The sequence below is a fragment of the Globicephala melas genome, chromosome 10 (assembly GCF_963455315.2).
Source record: "Globicephala melas chromosome 10, mGloMel1.2, whole genome shotgun sequence".
Classification (NCBI taxonomy): Eukaryota; Metazoa; Chordata; class Mammalia; order Artiodactyla; family Delphinidae; genus Globicephala; species Globicephala melas.
This window is the reverse complement of record NC_083323.1, coordinates 46,282,326-46,301,602: the sequence shown is the minus strand read 5'-3', so window position 1 is coordinate 46,301,602 and position 19,277 is coordinate 46,282,326. Positions and strand designations below refer to the sequence as shown.

Genomic DNA, 19,277 nt, shown 5'->3' with positions numbered 1-19,277 from the left:
AGTGTATTGGAAAAACAAAGGGCTGCAACAGACGGCCTCAGCCCACCAGTCCTCAGGAAAACGACACCAATTCCATTCCCAAAGAAACGTTATACTATTTCTCCAAGAGAAGGGTGCAGAAGTCGGGACACCTCCCTTACCTCCAAACCAGGGGGCTCCAAAGAGAGAAAACTGGGACGCCCTAAAGGGAGGTAGTGTGGTGCAGTGGTTAAGAATCCTCTGCAGTTGGAATCCCAGCTATTCCATTTGCCATTGTAACCTAAGGAAAGTTTCTTAAACCCCTCTGTCCCTCAGTTTCCCCATCTGTAAAAAGGGGGTGATTATAATATTTGCTCATTTGAATTAAATGAGATTTGGATTAATGAGATGCTTGACATATAGTGAATAAATGTTAACCACATGATGATAGTAATGATGATGATGATGATATGACATACATTGTTATTTGTGCCCCTCCCCCAAAGGAGAGAGATTCATGAAGAAGCATTTTGGTGCATGGAAAACCATCAGACTTGAACAACCTAGAAAGGAAGGTTTCTATGACGGATTTTCGAATTCTTTTTTCTAGAACACTGCTTTGAATTTTCATTTATAGCTTATTTTAAAATTCTAACAATCTACACTGATCCACTAAGTAAAATTGAGAAGGAATCTAGGGAGAATCTGAGTTAGGCTTCACAGAAATTTTAAAGACCGACTAAACGGCCAACCATGGTATAACAAAATAAACAGTAATGATTTTTAAGAGCCTAAAGTTTAGCCTTTTAACAAGTTTCCTTTCAAAACGATGTGAGCTTTAGAAGTTGCTGGAGTATTGTAAGCTCATTTAATCTATGATACTCTTTGGAAAGAATGCAGTCCATGGAAAAAATACTTGAATTTTGATCACAGGTTATTTTCCCCAACGTGAAAGAGTACTCTGCTTCCAAAAATCCATCCATACCAGCTCAAAGTTTCCTAAAGGCAGGAAACATTTCTTTTATCCCACATAAAATCACAACATACAAATCACTAATACAAAACTTTACACACTCAGTGAAAGTTTTTGTTTGACTTTTTCAGAAACATGTAAGTGTGATTCTCCTGGTCAGATCATAGAGTGTCATTCAGTAGAGACGTTTCTTTTAAATCCATTTCTTCCTTCCAACCCCACCAAAACTGAATAGTAAAGAATTCAGGCTGAGTTAACTTGCAAAATTGTAAAATCTGCTTTAATTACATTTGGTTATTCGTTGTTATTCCCTAAAATGTCTAGTATACCTCTTGTGTTGAGTATGCCCATTGCAAAAAGAGCTCTGATGAATTTTTTGGGTTTCATACCTCACGGCTTCTGCCTCCAAATCTAGAAATTTCTCCTTTCTACAAAGAGCACAGTGATTTGCTGCCTACTCTCACTTTACAAACTAGTTGACCATGATATAGAAAAAGAATTTTTAACAGAAGGAAAGGAAATGTCCAGCACATTATAGGAAATAAACAATAGGAAAATCAGAGGCCCCTTTTGAACATTTTCCTAGTGCAAAATACAGGTCCCCAAGTAAAGACCTGCTACACTTGTCCTTCTTGCTGGCTGGAATGGTGGCTTCATCAATCTTCCCAGCTATCTCTCCAGTGGGCAGGATCTCTTTCGGGAAAAACACTGCAACAGTGTTTGTAGTCCTGCCTTCTTCTGGGTCCTTTCTTGCTTGTATCTCCAAGAAGAGAATCATAGAGATGTAGAGATCGAAATTATTTTGGAGATTTAACAGATTAGAAAAAATGAAATCCAGAAAAAGAAAGTGATTTACTCAAGTCTAAACATGTAACAAATAATAGGACTGGAGCCCTATCTAATGGTCTCCATTGCTTCTAAGCCTAACTATTGCTTTGAAGAACTCAGAATTCATAATTTCATAGAACTTTTTAGCTTTATACTGTTGTTATTAGTAGAAGTGAAACTATATATGCAGAAGATAATGTGCAGTGATTCAAGCGTTGAGACGATATTTGCATAACATGTTGTGAATTCGTTACATGTAACAAAAATAAACAAATTTACTAAAATTTAAAATGTTCATATATATTTTTAAAATGTTTAACCACTGTGAAAATAGTTTCACCGTCTTGAATAAGATGTATCTAAGTGTGTTATTATTTTTATTTATTTATTTATTTTTTGTGGTACGCGGGCCTCTCACTGTTGTGGCCTCTCCCGTTGCGGAGCACAGGCCCTGGACGCACAGGCTCAGAGGCCATGGCTCACGGGCCTAGCTTCTCTGCGGCATGTGGAATCTTCCCCGACCGGGGCACGAGCACGTGTCCACTGCATCGGCAGGCGGACTCTCAACCACTGCGCCACCAGGGAAACCCCTAAGTGTGTTATTATTAATTAATTTTACCAACATTTTTGAAACTTCACTGTAATCAGGTATAGTCCTAAGTTTAAAGACAGAAGAGAAAAAAATAGCCCTTGTCCCAACTTGCCAACAAATTGGAGAGGCTGACATAAAACAGACAAGTATGATACTGTGTGATTCCATGTGGCAGATTTGGGAGCAAGTGCTTCTGTACGTCTGCATCCCAGGCTCAAGTGAGGATGAGGACAGGGCAGGGACCTCATGGAGAGCTTTATACATCGTACTAAAAAGTTTGTATTTTACTAGAAAATAGTGATAAGGCATTGACAAATTATATGCTCTAAAATAATGCAACTCAAATTATACACTAGAGCTAATGGATTTTTTCCTGCTTCTTAATAATGAACACCTTTGTAAAAACATCTGAGAGTAAAATGGGATGAATCACCAGACTCTAGTTCTAGCTGTAGAGCTAACAGAAATCTCAGTTTCCTCATCTGTAGGTTGGGCATCAGTAGAGGATTGTTGTAGGAAGTACAGGAAGTCAGGCCTCTTAAGCACTTATTACAGTGTCTTGCATAGTAAACACTCAACAACTGTAAACTGACATCATCTTCATCTTGATCATCATCATGATGAAAAACTGAAATGGAGAAAATGGATTAGAACGCTAAGGGTTAATTTTAACATCTAAGGTTAAGAGCAATTTTCTAATTCTGCTGAGTCTATATTGCTTAGAGTAATAAAGTCCCTTCTGAGAGAACTACTTTGTCAGAGGCATGGCTAGAAAAGGACATCAGTTAGCAAAATGCATTGATCCTATGCTTGAGAGGAAATTTTCTGTTGATTTTGTTGTCCAAGAAAATGTAAGAAAAGAAAACTGGAGTTTCAGCAGTTGAGAGCAGTATCTGTGGAGAGCTATGTGCTTGATTTGTTAGTTAAAAGTGGAAGAAGAAAATATCAAGGTCTATTAGAGATTGGGGATAAAAATTAAGTTTTGTGTTCCCCCCCTTTGTTGATTGGCAGGCCCTCAAAGACAGAGTATGTTACGCTTTAAATTCACTAATAAATTGTAACTAATTGTTTATAAAGTATCTTTATACTGTAATGACTGAAAGTTATTTTTGGCTGTACTTTTGTTATCGGAATACTTTCTGTAATTGCGCCAAATTCAAAACTTGAAATATAGTTTCGGAATTTCAGTTTGGTTAAATTAACAATTAAATAGGTCAGAATTAGATTTACCATCAGCATAATGCCATCTGTCTATTAAAAAGGACTATATTTCAATATTCTATAGAATAATAGGTTTACTTTCTGTGTTCTGTTTTGTTAGTGCTCCTATATCCCTCCCTGTAAGAGAGAAAATCAGAAGAACTTGGAAAGTGTCATGAATTGGCAACAGTACTGGAAAGATGAGATTGGTTCCCAGCCATTTACTTGCTATTTTAATCAATTTCAAAGGTAAGCCAATATTTACATGTGCATATTAAAGTTGTTTGTAGCCTCTGTAGTTTATTATATTAGTAAATCATAGAGTGGGCTCATTTGGCAAAATATACAACGTGGAGATAGTCTCAACTCTTTCTAGCATGTAGCTAGGGAAGCCCCTTCTTATTCTACAGGTTGGGTGGCATGTAAAGAATCTGCCAGCCAAAAAAAAGAGAGAACCTGTATCATAGAGTTTACCGTCTGCATACACTAAGAAAGTGCCTTTAGGTAGGAACGTTGTATACTAGGAATGTTCCCTGAGAATTATAGATTAATGCACACAAACTGAACAATGTGCAGATGTATCAGCATTTTGGGCTACATCAAATCTTATCTTTCTTTTTCCTTTCTGTTCTGACCAAGTATCCATAAAATGAGTTCACACCATTATAACTTTACTTGTCTTAGAGAGAACTCAAGTTATGCCGTATAGCAATGAATACTTCAGTTCCCGACCAGATTAACCATAGTAATTTGCTCATCAAACATTTATTGCGTATTGAGTATTCTCAACTCCTTGCTGTACATCTCCACTTGGGAGTTCCAAAGTTAGGTCAGACTTTCTCTTCCTCCCATAGTTCCCTCTCTTAGTGAATGGCACTATCGTCCCCTTGTTTGCAGAGTCCAGAAACTTTGAGTAATTCTTAACTCATTTTCTCCTTTACACTCTATAACCTGTATTCACCATCCTGTTGATTTTACCCCTATATTAACTCTTCTCTGCCTTCCCTCTGCCACTGTTTTAGTTCAGATTCATATTATTTGTCAGCCCTATTAACACAATAGTCTTCTAACCAGTCCTTCTACCTCTGCCCTGCACCCCCCTCCAAGACATTCTCCACGTTGCTGCCAAGGTGATCTTTCTAAAACATGAGTCTGATTAGGTTACTCATCATAGTTTTCAGAGTAAAGTCCAAACACCTTGGCATGGCCTATGTATGTATCTGTTGTTGTGTAACAAGCCACCCCTAATCTAGTGGCCTACTGCGACGGTGATTTATTATTTCTTAGATCCTGTGGGTTGGCTGGGAAGTTCATCTGCTGGTTCTTCACATGATGGCTGGACTAGCTGCGTGGTCCACGAGGGCATGGACCCTCCCTCACATGCCCAGCACTTGGTGCTGGCTCAGCTGAGGCATCTCCGTTCTCCACCTGGCCTCTCATCTGCCACCAGGCTAGATTGCCTTCCTTCCAATATGGCAGCCTCAGGACAGTGTTTAAAGAGAGCCAGGCCTTGGCTCTGGAACTCACGTCACATCCCTTTTGACATGTTCTATTGGTCGAAGCAAGTCATGAAGCCAGCCAGATTCATGGGGTATTGAAATAGACTCTGCTTCTTCTTCTTTTTTTTTTTTTTTTTGCGGTACGCGTGCCTCTCACTGCTGCGGCCTCTCCCGTTGTGGAGCACAGACTCCGGACGCGCAGGCTCAGCGGCCATGGCTCACGGGCCCAGCCACTCCGCGGCACGTGGGATCTTCCCGGACCGGGGCACGAACCCGTGTCCCCTGCATCGGCAGGCGGACTCTCAACCACTGTGCCACCAGGGAAGCCCAGACTCTGCTTCTTGATAGAAGAAGTGGCAACGGTTTTGTGGCCATATTTAATCTAGTTCACAGCATACAGGCCTCCTCAAGTTCTTGCCCCAGACTCCCTCCTCTCCAGCTTCATCTCCATACTCGTATTATTTGCAGTAGCCATTCTGAACTATAGGAAGTTCTATGAATATCTTATGCTTTTATATCCATGCCTATTTATTTGTCTCTCCTGCTTCTTGACTGCCTTGCTGAAGACTCTCCTCTGATTATCACCTTCTCTGGACTGCTTTCCTTGATCTTCAAGTTTGGTTTATTTGTATATCAGTTAGGATACCATCTGCTTCAGGTCAACAGAAAACTGACTCAAAATAGCACAAACAGTTAGGAAATTTATTATTTCACACATCCAAAAATGCACAGGTGGACCAATAGTAGGGTAGTTAGTTTGATACAATGACTTGACAGTGTCATCAAGAATGCCGCTCTTTTCTAGATCTCAGTTTTACCTCCCGGTGGCTCCCCTCATGGTTACAGTATGGTTGCTGTGGTTCCAGATGTCACAGCCAGGCACAGCAGTGTCCAAAGGCAGAAAGAAACCTATCTCTCCTGGTATATTTTTCTTAAGATTAGGAAACCTTTTCCCAACTTCCCACAACCAGCCTCCCCTCAGGTGTCCTTGCCTACACCTAAACCAATCACAAGAAAGAGCAATTAGAATCTACCTCTGAGATGGGGATAAGGCAGTGTCTCCTAAATCATGTGGAGGAAGGTTGTACAGAAGGGGGCAGAATTTGTGGAACGACCAAAAGTGCCAGCTATAAGGTGTATCTCCCATGTTGTGTATAGAGCTCTTTCTCAGAGGTTTGCAACCCTCACTATCGTAACTATACCAGAAGAGCTTTTAAAAAAACGCATCGCAGACCAATTAAATTAGAATTCTTGGTGGTTGAACCTAGGCATTAGCATTCTTTTAAATTGATTAAAAAATTGATTCCAGGGATTCTAATATACGACCAGGATCGAGAGCCACTGCTCTATCCTCTCACCTGTCACCCTCTACTGGAATTTTTTGTATGCCCATCTTCCCAACCAGACTGTCTACTGGTTAATGGTGTGGGCTATATCTTCTTTGGCTTTGAATCCCTAGCACTTCACACAGTGCCTGGTTCTCAGTTTAAAAATGTTTGGTGAATGAATGTATCAATGAATGCAATGTGTCAGAATAATAAGGCAGGTTCTTTGCTTCCAAGGAATTAGACTTATTGGGAGAAACAGATGCTTATGCAAATATAAGTATGACTTCGTCAGCTAGAAATGAAAGGGAGGAAGACCTTGAAGATGGGGTGGCTGCGATAAAGAAACCAAGCTTGACAATGTAAGATACATTAGGTAATAGGTTATATAATAAGGAGTAGTGAATCTGTAAGCTGGAAAGGTAGCTTGGGGTTAGATTTCTAAAGGGTCAAAAATGCCAAACTAAGGAGATGGTCTTTGTCATATGGGCAATGAAAATTTGTGAAAAGTTTTTTTTTTTTTTTTTGAACCAAAGACTGACATGAATAGATCTCTGATTTAGAAAGTAATTGGTGTGAGAGTTGAATGTGTACTGGAGAGGAGAGATGGGCTAAAGGCAGGAGCTCCAGCTCAGAGATGGGAGGAAATAAGGAGAGTACTGAGCGCAAAACATAACATTTTTGAGTGGCTACCGTGGGCCAACCATTGTGAATAACATTTTGGTTAGATCACCAAATTTCTTATAATAGTTCTAAATTCTGGCCCCACTTGACAAGTGAGAAAACTGAGTCTTAAAGACTCCATCTGAAGTCTTTAAGTGAAAAAAACCCAGAATCCAGCTAGTCTGATTCCCAAAGCTCCTTCTATTAACCATCTTCTTGTCCCGTTAAAGCAGTTTGAGGGCCTAGGCGAGAGTAGAGGTAATGGAAGTAGCTCACGGAGGGGTACATCAGAAAGACATTTGGAATTACAATCACCAGAACTTGATGACCACGTGATGAGGAAAAGGGAGGTACCACATTTGACTGAGCGTGAGGAGAGTCTAGCTCTGACGGTTGAATTTGGGGCTCTTGTAAGATATCCAAAAGAAAGAGGTAGAAGTACCTCTTTTAGTTCAGAAGCAAGAGGTCAGGGTCAGTGTTATGCGAGTCTGGGAATCACTGGCACACAAGCTGTAGCTGAAGCAAGGAGAAAGAATGCATACTGGAGTGAGGAGAGAAATGCTGACAGGATCGTGGGATCCTCTGTGTTGACGGTATGAGGGGAAGAGATGGAGAAAGGGTGGCCAGATGTGGAGAGGAAAGTGAAAAGACTTGGAAGGGGGAGTGTTTTAAGGGGAAAGGGGTAATCAAGACAGACTACTGGGAAGTCATCAGCTGTGGCAATTAGGAGCGTGTGCGTGATCTTTGTGAACACGGTTTAGGTACTGTCTTAAAGCACAGGGTTTGAAATCATTTTGTATTAGCCTGAGGTGAGACTGTGAAGGCTTTACGAAGTGCAGACTCCTTTTTCAAGAAGTTTGCCATGACTGGAAAAAGAATTTGGGGGAGGAGATGAGTAACTGAGAGGGAAACAGGAATGGATACAGAGAAATGAGACAGGTATGGACTAAAACTGCTGAGGAAGAAGGAAACATTGACCACAGATAGTAAATAAGGCAAAAAGGGAGCCCTGAAGAAAACAAGATAAGATGAAATAAAAAGGTTAAGCGGGGATATGTTTTTCTGTGAGGTGGGAGCACAGCAACAGGAAATAGGCACCAGCAGTCAAGACAGTTTGATACTGAACCCATCACTGTCTGAACCAGGTGAGCCTTTAAGCTTCCAAGCGCTGGACCAGAAGCTGGTTTCCGAGCATCCATGACCTTAGCTTGCAGGTGGAAGCAGACAGGTGCCCCCTCCCGTGGGCTGTCCTGCCCTGCCCAGCTGCTGGTCATTTCTTAACTTCCCCTCACTCCCCACTCAGGCACCGAGTTTTCTAAAGGCTGGCAACCCCATTTGGCCTCCTGTTAGGGCGTGAACTCTGACTACCTTCAGAGCCCAACCAAGCAGGACCATTCCCTGGAATAGTGAGAACCCTCTGAAAAGAGCTCACCCTGCATGATGTATCAATTGTATTAACTTTAGTAGCAGTACATTTAACCCCCCATTCCTCGTTCAGAACGGATAGCCATTCCTTATCCATCATCTGGCAGTCCCGTTTTCAGACTGTCGGGGTGTAGGTAGAAGTGGGGGTGGTCTGTCACAACTCAGAAGCACTCAAGACATAATTTTTAAGTGACTTCGGGAAAACAGAACTTTGGAGTTTTGGCTCTTTCACTGTGACATTTGCAAGAGGAAACAAGCATGCTGGTTGTAGGTGTGAAAAATGGCAGCTCCTTGGTGCCATCTACTCTTAGTACACTTTTTACTACTGCTAAATATGAAACAAAAATAGACTTACTGTAGAGACTCCCAGATGCTCTTGATCAGATGGACTTTATATTTAAAGTAACCTTTAGATTTCACTCAAATTCGGGAAATTAGGGAGAAGAGGTACCAAGCAGTTTCCATTTTCAAGAAGAGGGTGTTATTTTAAAAATCGAAGACAAAGACGATGGAAGTCTTAGCTTTCCATTGTTGAAGCCTTATTTAGGTGAGGTATACTCAGGAATAGAATCTGCGGTGGCCAGAGCAGCCACCAGCAGCCATGCCTGCCATGGCAGGACAGTCCCCATGCAGTCGCTCCCTCCTTCTGCACCAAGGGGCACCAAGGAGGTGCTGCTGGCGTGACGTCACGTCCAGGGCTCAGTGGAAGCTGTCCCGGGCTGCCTCCGTTCATGATCTTCCTCTACAACCTTTGGGCTCGTCTCCTTCAACCTCGAGGCTCACAATCTCCATACAAAGTGTAGATTTTTATTTTACACTTTTTGCTAAGGTCACACTTTAGGTAAGGTCACACTTACCCTCCCTATACCATTCTTTTCTCTTCTTAGCCTTTTCTTGGTTTATCCTTTCTCAGCAAAACCTGTGTGATGCCCCCTTACCAAGTTTGTTTTGAAAGCCCCATTCCATTGCTAGAAAGTGTCTCTGTAGTCTCAGTCTGTCCATACAATTCTCCTCCCTCATCTTTGCCTTCACCAGCTTCCCCTTGAAGAGGGTGTGTCCCTGGAAAATGGTTACTCATTCCTTGGGTATGTTACTCTGACCTACCTATGCCTCCATTCCCTTTGTAGAGGGAGAAATAATAAGGTTATTGTGAGGTTATCAATGAGATGACATGTGCCTACCTGTACTAATTCCTATAAAAGTTTTTGCTATTATTATTTTTATTGCTCTTTTTTTAACCTTTTTATTGGAGTATAATTGCTGTACATTGTTGTGTTAGTTTCTGCTGTACAACAAAGTGAATCAGCTACACATATATCCCCATACCCCTCCCTCTTGCATCTCCCTCCCACCCTCCCTATCCCACCCGTCTAGGTGGTCACAAAGCACCAATCTGATCTCCCTGTGCTATGCAGCTGCTTCCCACTAGCTATCTATTTTACATTTGGTAGTATATATATGTCCATGCCACTCTCTCACTTCGTCCCAGCTTACCCTTCCCCCTCCCCCGTCCTCAAGTCCATTCTCTACGTCTGCATCGTTATTTCTGTCCTACCCCTAGGTTCATCAAACCATATTTTCTTTTTTTTCCTTAATTCCATATATATGTGTTAGCGTACGGTATTTGTTTTTCTCTTTCTGACTTACTTCACTCTGTATGACAGACTCTAGGTCCATCCACCTCACTACAAATAACTCAGTTTCGTTTCTTTTTATGACCGAGTAATATTCCATTGTATATATGTGCCACATCTTCTTTATCCATTCATCTGTCAATGGACACTTAGGTTGCTTCCATGTCCTGGCTATTGTAAATAGTGCTGCAATGAACATTGTGGTACATGACTCTTTTTGAGTTATGGTTTTCTCAGGGTATATGCTCAGTAGTGGGATTGCTGGGTCATATGGTAGTTCTGTTTTTAGTTTTTTAAGGAACCTCCATACTGTTCTCCATAGTGGCTGTATCAATTTACATTCCCACCAACAGTGTAGGAGGGTTCCCTTTTCTCCACATCCTCTACAGCATTTATTGTTTGTAGACCTTTTTTTTTTTTTTTTTTTGCAGTACGCGGGCCTCTCACTGTTGTGGCCTCTCCCATTGCAGAGCACAGGCTCTGGACACGCAGGCTCAGCAGCCATGGCTCATGGGCCCAGCCGCTCTGCAGCACGTGGGATCTTCCTAGACTGGGGCACGAACCCGTGTCGCCTGCATCGGCAGGCGGACTCTCAACCACTGTGCTACCAGGGAAGCCCTGTTTGTAGATTTTTTGATGATGGCCATTCTGACCGGTGTGAGGTGATACCTCATTGTAGTTTTGATTTGCAATTCTCTAAAGATTAGTGATGTTGAGCATACTTTCATGTGTTTGTTGGAGATCTCTATATCTTCTTTGGAGAAATGTCTCTTTAGGTCTTCTACCCATTTTTGGATTGGGTTGTTTGTTTTCTTGATATTGAGCTGCTTGAGCGGCTTGTATATTTTGGAGATTAATCCTTTGTCAGTTGCTTCATTTGCAAATATTTCCTCCCATTCTGAGGGTTGTCTTTTCGCCTTATGTTTTCCTTTGCTGTGCAAAAGCTTTTAAGTTTCATTGGGTCCCATTTGTTTATTTTTATTTCCATTTCTCTAGGAGATGGGCCAAAAAGGATCTTGCTGTGATTTATGTCATAGAGTGTTCTGCCTATGTTTTCCTCTAAGAGTGTTATAGTGTCTGGCCTTACATTTAGGACTTTAATCCATTATGAGTTTATTTTTGTGTATGGTGTTAGGGAGTGTTCTAATTTCATTCTTTTCCACCTAGCTGTCCCGTTTTCCCAGCACCACGTATTGAAGAGGCTGTCTTTTCTCCATTGTATGTTCTTGCCTCCTTTATCAAAGATAGGGTGACCATAGGTGCATGGGTTTATCTCTGGGCTTTCTATCCTGTTCCATTAATCTGTATTTCTGTTTTTCTGCCAGTACCATACTGTCTGGATCCTGTAGCTTTGTAGTATAGTCTGAAGTCAGGGACGCTGATTCCTCCAGCTCCGTTTTTCTTTCTCAAGATTGCTTTGGCTATTCGGGATCTTTTGTGTTTCCATACAAATTGTGAAATTTTTTGTTCTAGTTCTGTGAAAAATGCCATTGGTAGTTTGATAGGGATTGCACTGAATCTGTAGATTGCTTTGGGTAGTAGAGTCATTTTCACAATGTTTATTATTCCATTCCAAAGAACATGGTATATCTCTCCATCTGTTTGTATCATCTTTAATTTCTTTCATCAGTGTCTTATAGTTTTCTGCATGCAGGTCTTTTGTATCCTTAGGTAGGTTTATTCCTAGGTATTTTATTCTTTTTGTTTCAGTGGTAAATGGGAGTGTTTCCTTAATTTCTCTTTCAGATTTTTCATCATTAGTGTATATGGATGATTTCTGTGCATTAATTTTGTACCTGCTACTTTACCAAATTCATTGATTAGCTCTAGTAGTTTTCTGGTAGCATCTTTAGGATTCTCTATGTATAGTATCATGTCATCTGCAAACAGTGACAGTTTTACTTCTTCTTTTCCAATTTGTATTTCTTTTTCTTCTCTGATTGCTGTGGCTAAAACTTCCAAAACTGTGTTGAATAATAGGGGTGATTGTGGTGAACTTTATCTTGTTCCTGATCTTAGTGGAAATGGTTTCAGTTTTTCACCATTGAGAATGATGTTGGCTGTGGGTTTGTCATATATTGCCTTTATTATGTTGAGGTAAATTCCCTCTATGCCTACTTTCTGGAGAGTTTTTATCATAAATGGGTGTTGAATTTTGTCAAAAGCTTTTTCTGCATCTATTGAGATGATCATATGGTTTTTATCCTTCAATTTGTTAATGTGGTGTTTCACATTGATTGATTTGTGTATATTGAAAACTCCTTGCATTCCTGGGATAAACCCCACTTGATCATGGTGTATGATCCTTTTAATGTGCTGTTGGATTCTGTTTGCTAGTATTTTGTTGAGGATTTTTGCATCTATGTTCATCAGTGATATTGGCCTATAGTTTTCTTTCTTTGTGACATCTTTTCTGTTTTTGGTATCAGGGCAATGGTAGCCTCATAGAATGAGTTTGGGAGTGTTCCTCCCTCTGCTATATTTTGGAAGAGTTTGAGAAGGATAGGTGTTAGCTCCTCTCTAACTGATAGAATTCTCCTGTGAAGCCATCTGGCCCTGGGCTTTTGTTTGTTGGAAGATTTTTAATCACAGTTTAAATTTCAGTGCTTGTGATTGGTCTGTTTATATTTTCTATTTCTTCCTGGTTCAGTCTCAGAAGGTTGTGCATTTCTAAGAATTTGTCCATTTCTTCCAGGTTGTCCATTTTATTGGCATATAGTTGCTAGTAGTAATCGCTCATGACCCTTCGTATTTCTGCTGTGTCAGTTGTTACTTCTCCTTTTTCATTTCTAGTTCTATTGATTTGAGTCTCCTCCCTTTTTTTCTTGATGAGTCTGGCTAATGGTTTATCAATTTTGTTTATCTTCTCAAAGAACCAGCTTTTAGTTTTATTGATGTTTGCTGTCGTTTCCTTCATTTCTTTTTCATTTATTTCTGATCTTTATGATTTCTTTCCTTCTGCTAACTTTGTGGGGTTTTCTTTGTTCTTCTTTCTCTAATTGCTTTAGGTGTAAGGGTAGGTTGTTTATTTCAGATTTTTCTTGTTTGTTGAGGTAGGATTGCATTGCTATAAACTTCCCTCTTAGAACTGCTTTTGCTGCATCCCATAGGTTTTGGGTCGTCGCGTTTTCATTGTCATTTGTTTCCAGGTAGTTTTTGATTTCCTCTTTGATTTCTTCACTGACCTCTTGGTTATTTAGTAGCATATTGTTTAGCCTACATGTATTTGTATTTTTTACAGTTTTTTTTTTCCTGTAATTGATATCTAGTCTCATAGTGTTGTGGTCGGAAAAGATACTTGATATGATTTCAATTTTCTTAAATTTACCAAGGCTTGATTTGTGACCCAAGATATGATCTATCCTGGAGAATGTTTCATGAGCACTTGAGAAGAAAGGGTATTCTGTTGTTTTTGGATGGAATGTCCTATAAATATCAATTAAATCCATCTTGTTTAATGTGTCATTTAAAGCTTGTGTTTCCTTATTTACTTTCATTTTGGTTGATCTATCTATTGATGAAAGTGGGGTGTTAAAGTCCCCTACTATGATTGTGTTACTGTCGATTTCCCCTTTTATGGCTGTTAGCATTTGCCTTATGTATTGAGGTGCTCGTATGTTGGGTGCATAAGTATTTACAATTGTTATATCTTCTTCTTGGATTGATCCCTTGATCATTATGTAGTGTCCTTCTTTGTTTCTTGTAATAGTCTTTATTTTAAAGTCTATTTTGTCTGATATGAGAATTGCTACTCCAGCTTTCTTTTGATTTCCATTTGCATGGAATATCTTTTCCATCCCCTCACTTTCAGTCTGTATGTGTCCCTAGGTCTGAAGTGGGTCTCTTGTAGACAGCATATATACAGGTCTTGTTTTTGTGTCCATTCAGCCAGTCTATGTCTTTTGGTTGGAGCATTTAATCCATTTACATTTAAGGTAATTATCAATTTGTATGTTCCTATTACCATTTTCTTAATTGTTTTGGGTTTGTTATTGTAGGTCTTTTCCTTCTGTTGTGTTTCCTGCCTAGAGAAGTTCCTTTAGCATTTGTTGTAAAGCTGGTTTGCTTGTGCTGAATTCTCTTAGCTTTTGCTTGTCTGTAAAGGTTTTAATTTCTCCGTCAGATCTGAATGAGATCCTTGCTGCGTAGAGTAATCTTGGTTGTAGGTTTTTCCCTTTCATCACTTTAAATATGTCCTGCCACTCCCTTCTGGCTTGCAGAGTTGCTGCTGAAAGATCAGCTGTTAACCTTATGGGGATTACCTTGTATGTTATTTGTTGCTTTTCCCTTGCTGCTTTCAATATTTTTTCTTTGTATTTAATTTTTGATAGTTTGAGTAATATGTGTCTTGATGCGTTTCTCCTTGGATTTATCCTGTATGGGACTGTCTGTGCTTCCTGGACTTTCCCATGTTAGGGAAGTTTTCCACTATAATCTCTTCAGATATTTTCTCAGTCCCTTTCTTTTTCTCTTCTTCTTCTGGGACCCCTATAATTCTAATGTTGGTGCATTTAATGTTGTCCCAGAGGCCTCTGTGACTGTCCTCAATTCCTTTCATTCTTTTTTCTTTATTCTGCTCTGTGGTAGTTATTTCCACAGTTTTATCTTCCAGGTCACTTATCTGTTCTTCTGCCTCAGTTATTTTGCTATTGATTCCTTCTAGAGAATTTTTAATTTCATCTGTTGTGTTGTTCATCATTGTATGTTTGCTCTTTAGTTCTTCTAGGTCCTTGTTAAACATTTCTTGTATTTTCTCCATTCTCTTTCCAAGATTTTGGATCATCTTTACTATCATTACTCTGAATTCTTTTTCAGGTAGACTGCCTATTTCCTCTTCATTTATTTGGCCTGGTGAGTTTTTACCTTGCTCCTTCATCTGCTATGTATTTTCCTGTCTTTTCATTTTGCTTAACTTACTGTGTTTGGGGTCTCCTTTTCTCAGGCTGCACGTTCGTAGTTCCCATTGTCTTTGGTGTCTGCCCTCAGTGGGTACGGTTGGTTCAGTGGGTTGTGTAGGCTTCGTGGTGGAGGGGGCTGGTGCCTGTGTTCTGGTGGATGAGGCTGGATCTTGTCTTTCTGTTGGGCAGGACCATGTCCGGTGGTGTGTTTTGGGGTGTTTGTGAACTTATTATGATTTTTGGCAGCCTCTCTGCTAATGGGTGGGGTTGTGTTTCTGTCTTGCTAGTTTTTTGGCACTGGGTGTCCAGCACTGGTGCTTGCTGGTTGTTGAGTGGATCTGGGTCTTAGCGTTGAGATGGAGATCTCTGGGAGAACTCTTACTGATTGATATTACGTGGGGCCGGGAGGTCTCTGGTGGACCAGTGTCCTGAACTCGGCTCTCCCACCTCGGAGACTCATGCCTGACATCAGGCCATAGCAGCAAGACCCTGTCAGCCACACAGCCAGGTACGTGGGGAGTTTCTTGCCTTTTGGGAAGTCTGAGGTCTTCTGCCAGCATTCAGTAGGTGTTCTGTAGGAGTTGTTGCACATGTAGATGTATTTCTGATGTATTTGTGGGGAGGATGGTGATCTCCACATATTACTCCTCTGTCATCTTGAAGGTCTGTCTAGGAGTAATTTTAATAGTAAGACTTGTAAAGCATCTGTAGGTTGAACTCTTACCTGAAGATGAGCAAGAGGTCCTGATATCACAGCTTCTGATGTCAATGGAGATCCCTTCCATGTCTCCCTTAATCTATTCCAAATCACATAGCTGGCAAGATGTCTTTCGGATTCAATTTCCCCTTGATAAATGGATTATTTCACTGGAAAAAATGAGTTGTTGTGATCCTGCTTGCCTGATGCCAACAGAGTGTCTCGCTCAACCCGCCGCATCCCTGGTGGCTGAGGAGGGAGGGACAGGGACGCGCACCAGAGACGTGTGGGCTCCACGCAGAGTGGTGGGCTCTGGGCTCCGGGCTCCGGGATGGAGGCTGGGACGGGGGCGACAGCAGCACCTCCTCCACTCAGACGTCTGCCTATTTTTATTACTGTTAATAAGATTTGCCTCAAAGGCCACTGTGTAACCTCTCACCTTTTCAGGTATAACCAGTCACTTCCTCTTCTGAGCTCCTACAGGGCTAGGGTTGCTTTTTTCACACTGTTATAGAGTTGGTTGAATATGTATCTTTCTCCTTTTATAGATTATGAATTCCTTAATGCAGCAACTATGTGGCAGTAGGCATCTGTGTTTACATCTACCACTTACTAACTATGTGACGTAGGGGAAATTGTGGAACTTCTTGCTCTTGGTTTCCTCATCTATACAATGAGGATAATGTTATCTGTCTTAAGGGTTTTGTTTGTTTGTTTGTTTTGTTTTGGAAAGGATCATATCTGCATAAGAAGGAGTACTTAGTAAATGTATGTGCTTTTCTTTCCTTGCTCTGTAAATTTCTAACAACTGGGGTAGAAAAACTAATCAATGAATAGCCCTGTTATTCACTGATTGGAGGCTGAATAAATTATTATAATAGAGATTTGATTGATGAGTAAAGCAGTGGAACACACAAAAATAACAAAAAAGAATGGATTCTATTGTGAAATAAAATAAATACATTGTACTTCTGACACTGAACAGTTATATCCTAATTTTTAAGTTCCTTCAGAGTATGTGGGTCCTATAGTATATATTTTCAACTTAAATTTGCCCTTAGCATTTTAGAGAAAGATGAACATAATGGCCCCAGCTAAAGTTGAGTAGAATGCTCTTTAGAACACAGTTTGAAAGCCATTAAAATAGAAGGTTAAAAGCAATCAGAGAAGGAACTCTCACTTACTTAGGGCTTAGTTTTCATATCTACAAAATTTGATAGATTGATAGATTAAATGATCTCTAAGAGTCCTCTAAGTTCTCAAGTTTTACGATTTTGTGATTCCCTGATTCTGAAGGCTTGTACAATTACAACAGCTTAAGACACTAGATCAAATCCTAATGTTGAGAGAGAAAGAAGATTAGCAAAGAACCAAATGGTTAACAGTCTGGAGCCATTTAGTGGAGGAGCAGACAGTCCTCCTACCTCAACAGTAACTGAGTTTCATAATGATGACACTGAGTCATCAAAAAAGTTAAATTTGGTTCAATGTACTCTCCTTAAAAGGCAAGGAAATGTGTAATGCATTTTTAGAAAGATGTTACCAATTATATTTTAATATTTGTATTAGTTTTTATTCAACTTGAAAGGTTAAACTTCAATTATTTGGAAAATTCACTTATGTGAATACCTAGCTCCTCTCCTTGAAATAAATAATACTGTTTTAGGGGCTGCAGAAGCTTCCTACCACAAATATATTATCAGTCTTCTGTCATGTGTTATCCTTTTCTGTGTCCTAGATTTCATCCATAAAATTACCACCATTTCAGTCATTTACTCTTTCATTTATTCAACAAGCATTTATTAATCACCTGTCTTATACCAAACAACAGTGATCAAAGATCAAAGATAATAAGACTTGGTTTCTGTCTTCAAGGAACTCACTGACTACTATGAAAGACCAACATGTAAATAAACAATTGGAATGTAACTTAGTAAGTGCCATAATTACACACACACACACACACACACACACACACACACACACACACAGTATAGTGCCTGGACCTACTTGAATGGAGATAAGGAGTGGAGAGAGAAAAGCCTTGATAGAGAAAAGTTTGAGCTGTTGTTGTTGTTTTGTTTTGTTTTGTTTTAATGAGTAGAAATTTCCCAGATAAATGAAGGCTAGGGAAGGGGATTTCAGGGAAAATAAGGCATTAATATTTGGAATGTTATAGGCAACTGAAAGAAATGTAAGGAGCTACGTATTCTTGGAGAGTGCATTTAGGGGAAAAGTGATAGATGAACCGGCAGAGGTTGAATGAGATAATACTGTGCTCTTATGGCATGCTAAGGTTTTAGACTTTATTCAGTGTGCACTGGAGTAGCAAGTCACATTTGTACTTGAGGGAGACCAGTCTTGTGGCTGCATGGAAGACAGACTGGATATAAGCCAAAAATTGAGGAAGGTTAAACAAATTGAAAAGTATCACATCAGTCTAAACAAGGGATGAAAAGAGCTTGGGCAAAGGCAGAATTAGTGGAGAAGGGAAGGAGGGAATGGACATGAGATTGTACAGAAGTGAGATTAAGCAGGTAAGTGAGATTGTACTTACATGTTTATATACATGTCTCTGAATACATTTGTAACCAATACAGTGAAAAATGATTGGTCAATTGTAATTGATTTTGGCTATGTCTTTGCATTTGTTTTTGACTTATGAAGCTCTAAAACCAGATTTCTTTTAATATACTTATAGGTTGAATTTAATTGTTCCATTGGCTTCTAAGCTTTTCTTTTTTTTTTTTTTTTTTTTTTTCTTTTTGGCGGTACGCGGGCCTCTCACTGTTGTGGCCTCTCCCGTTGCGGAGCACAGGCTCCGGACGCGCAGGCTCAGCGGCCATGGCTCACGGGCCCAGCCGCTCCGCAGTATGTGGGATCTTCCCGGACCAGGGCACGAACCCGTGTCCCCTGCATCGGCAGGCGGACTCTCAACCACTGCGCCACCAGGGAAGCCCTAAGCTTTCCTTTTATTTTTTTATAAGACAAATTACTAAAGAAAAAACCTCATCTTTACTTGCAGACCTCTTAGGATACAAATGGGGGAAAATGTGCATATAAATATGGGAAGTGATATTTTGAATAAATTCCATAGGGAAATTTTATTGACCTTTGAATGAATTACTAAATACTAGACTTGTTATTTGATAAAAATTTAATTTTTAATAGAGCTTTTTACTTTTGTTTTCTGTTTACTCTGAAAAATATTTCTTATAATCTTTCATTAAATAAGAGACTGGTTCTATAGTTGATTTTTAAAGGAATATGTTGGTTTTCTTTTTAGGCATTAAGTCCAATGATATATCTTGAGTCTTAAAAAAGAAAACAGTGAATCTGGAATTTTACCAAAATTGAGTCTTTTCTGTATACATTTGTGTCTGGTTCCATATTAAGAAAGATTACATCAGAATTGAAAGCTCTCGCTGGTCTCAAAACCTGTACTTTAAAAAAAAAAAAAAAAAAAAAAGCAGTGATGGCTGTGCCCTCTCCAGTATGCTGTAGAATATGTATGGAATTCACTTCAGTGTTCTTTCAAAGTCTGACACCAAAATGGCTGTACGTTACTTAGGATGTAAATTTGAG

General features: G+C 39.9%; 1 protein-coding gene across 1 annotated transcript in view; it reads left to right on the top strand.

The window, feature by feature from the left end:
* Positions 1–19,277, top strand: part of KCNMB4 (potassium calcium-activated channel subfamily M regulatory beta subunit 4) — a 65,047-nt gene that overhangs the window by 23,783 nt on the left and 21,987 nt on the right. Inside the window, exon 2 of the mRNA XM_030866284.2 lies at positions 3,673–3,800. Within this exon, the coding sequence (XP_030722144.1) occupies positions 3,673–3,800 (128 nt within the window). The remainder of the gene's footprint in view (positions 1–3,672; positions 3,801–19,277) is intronic.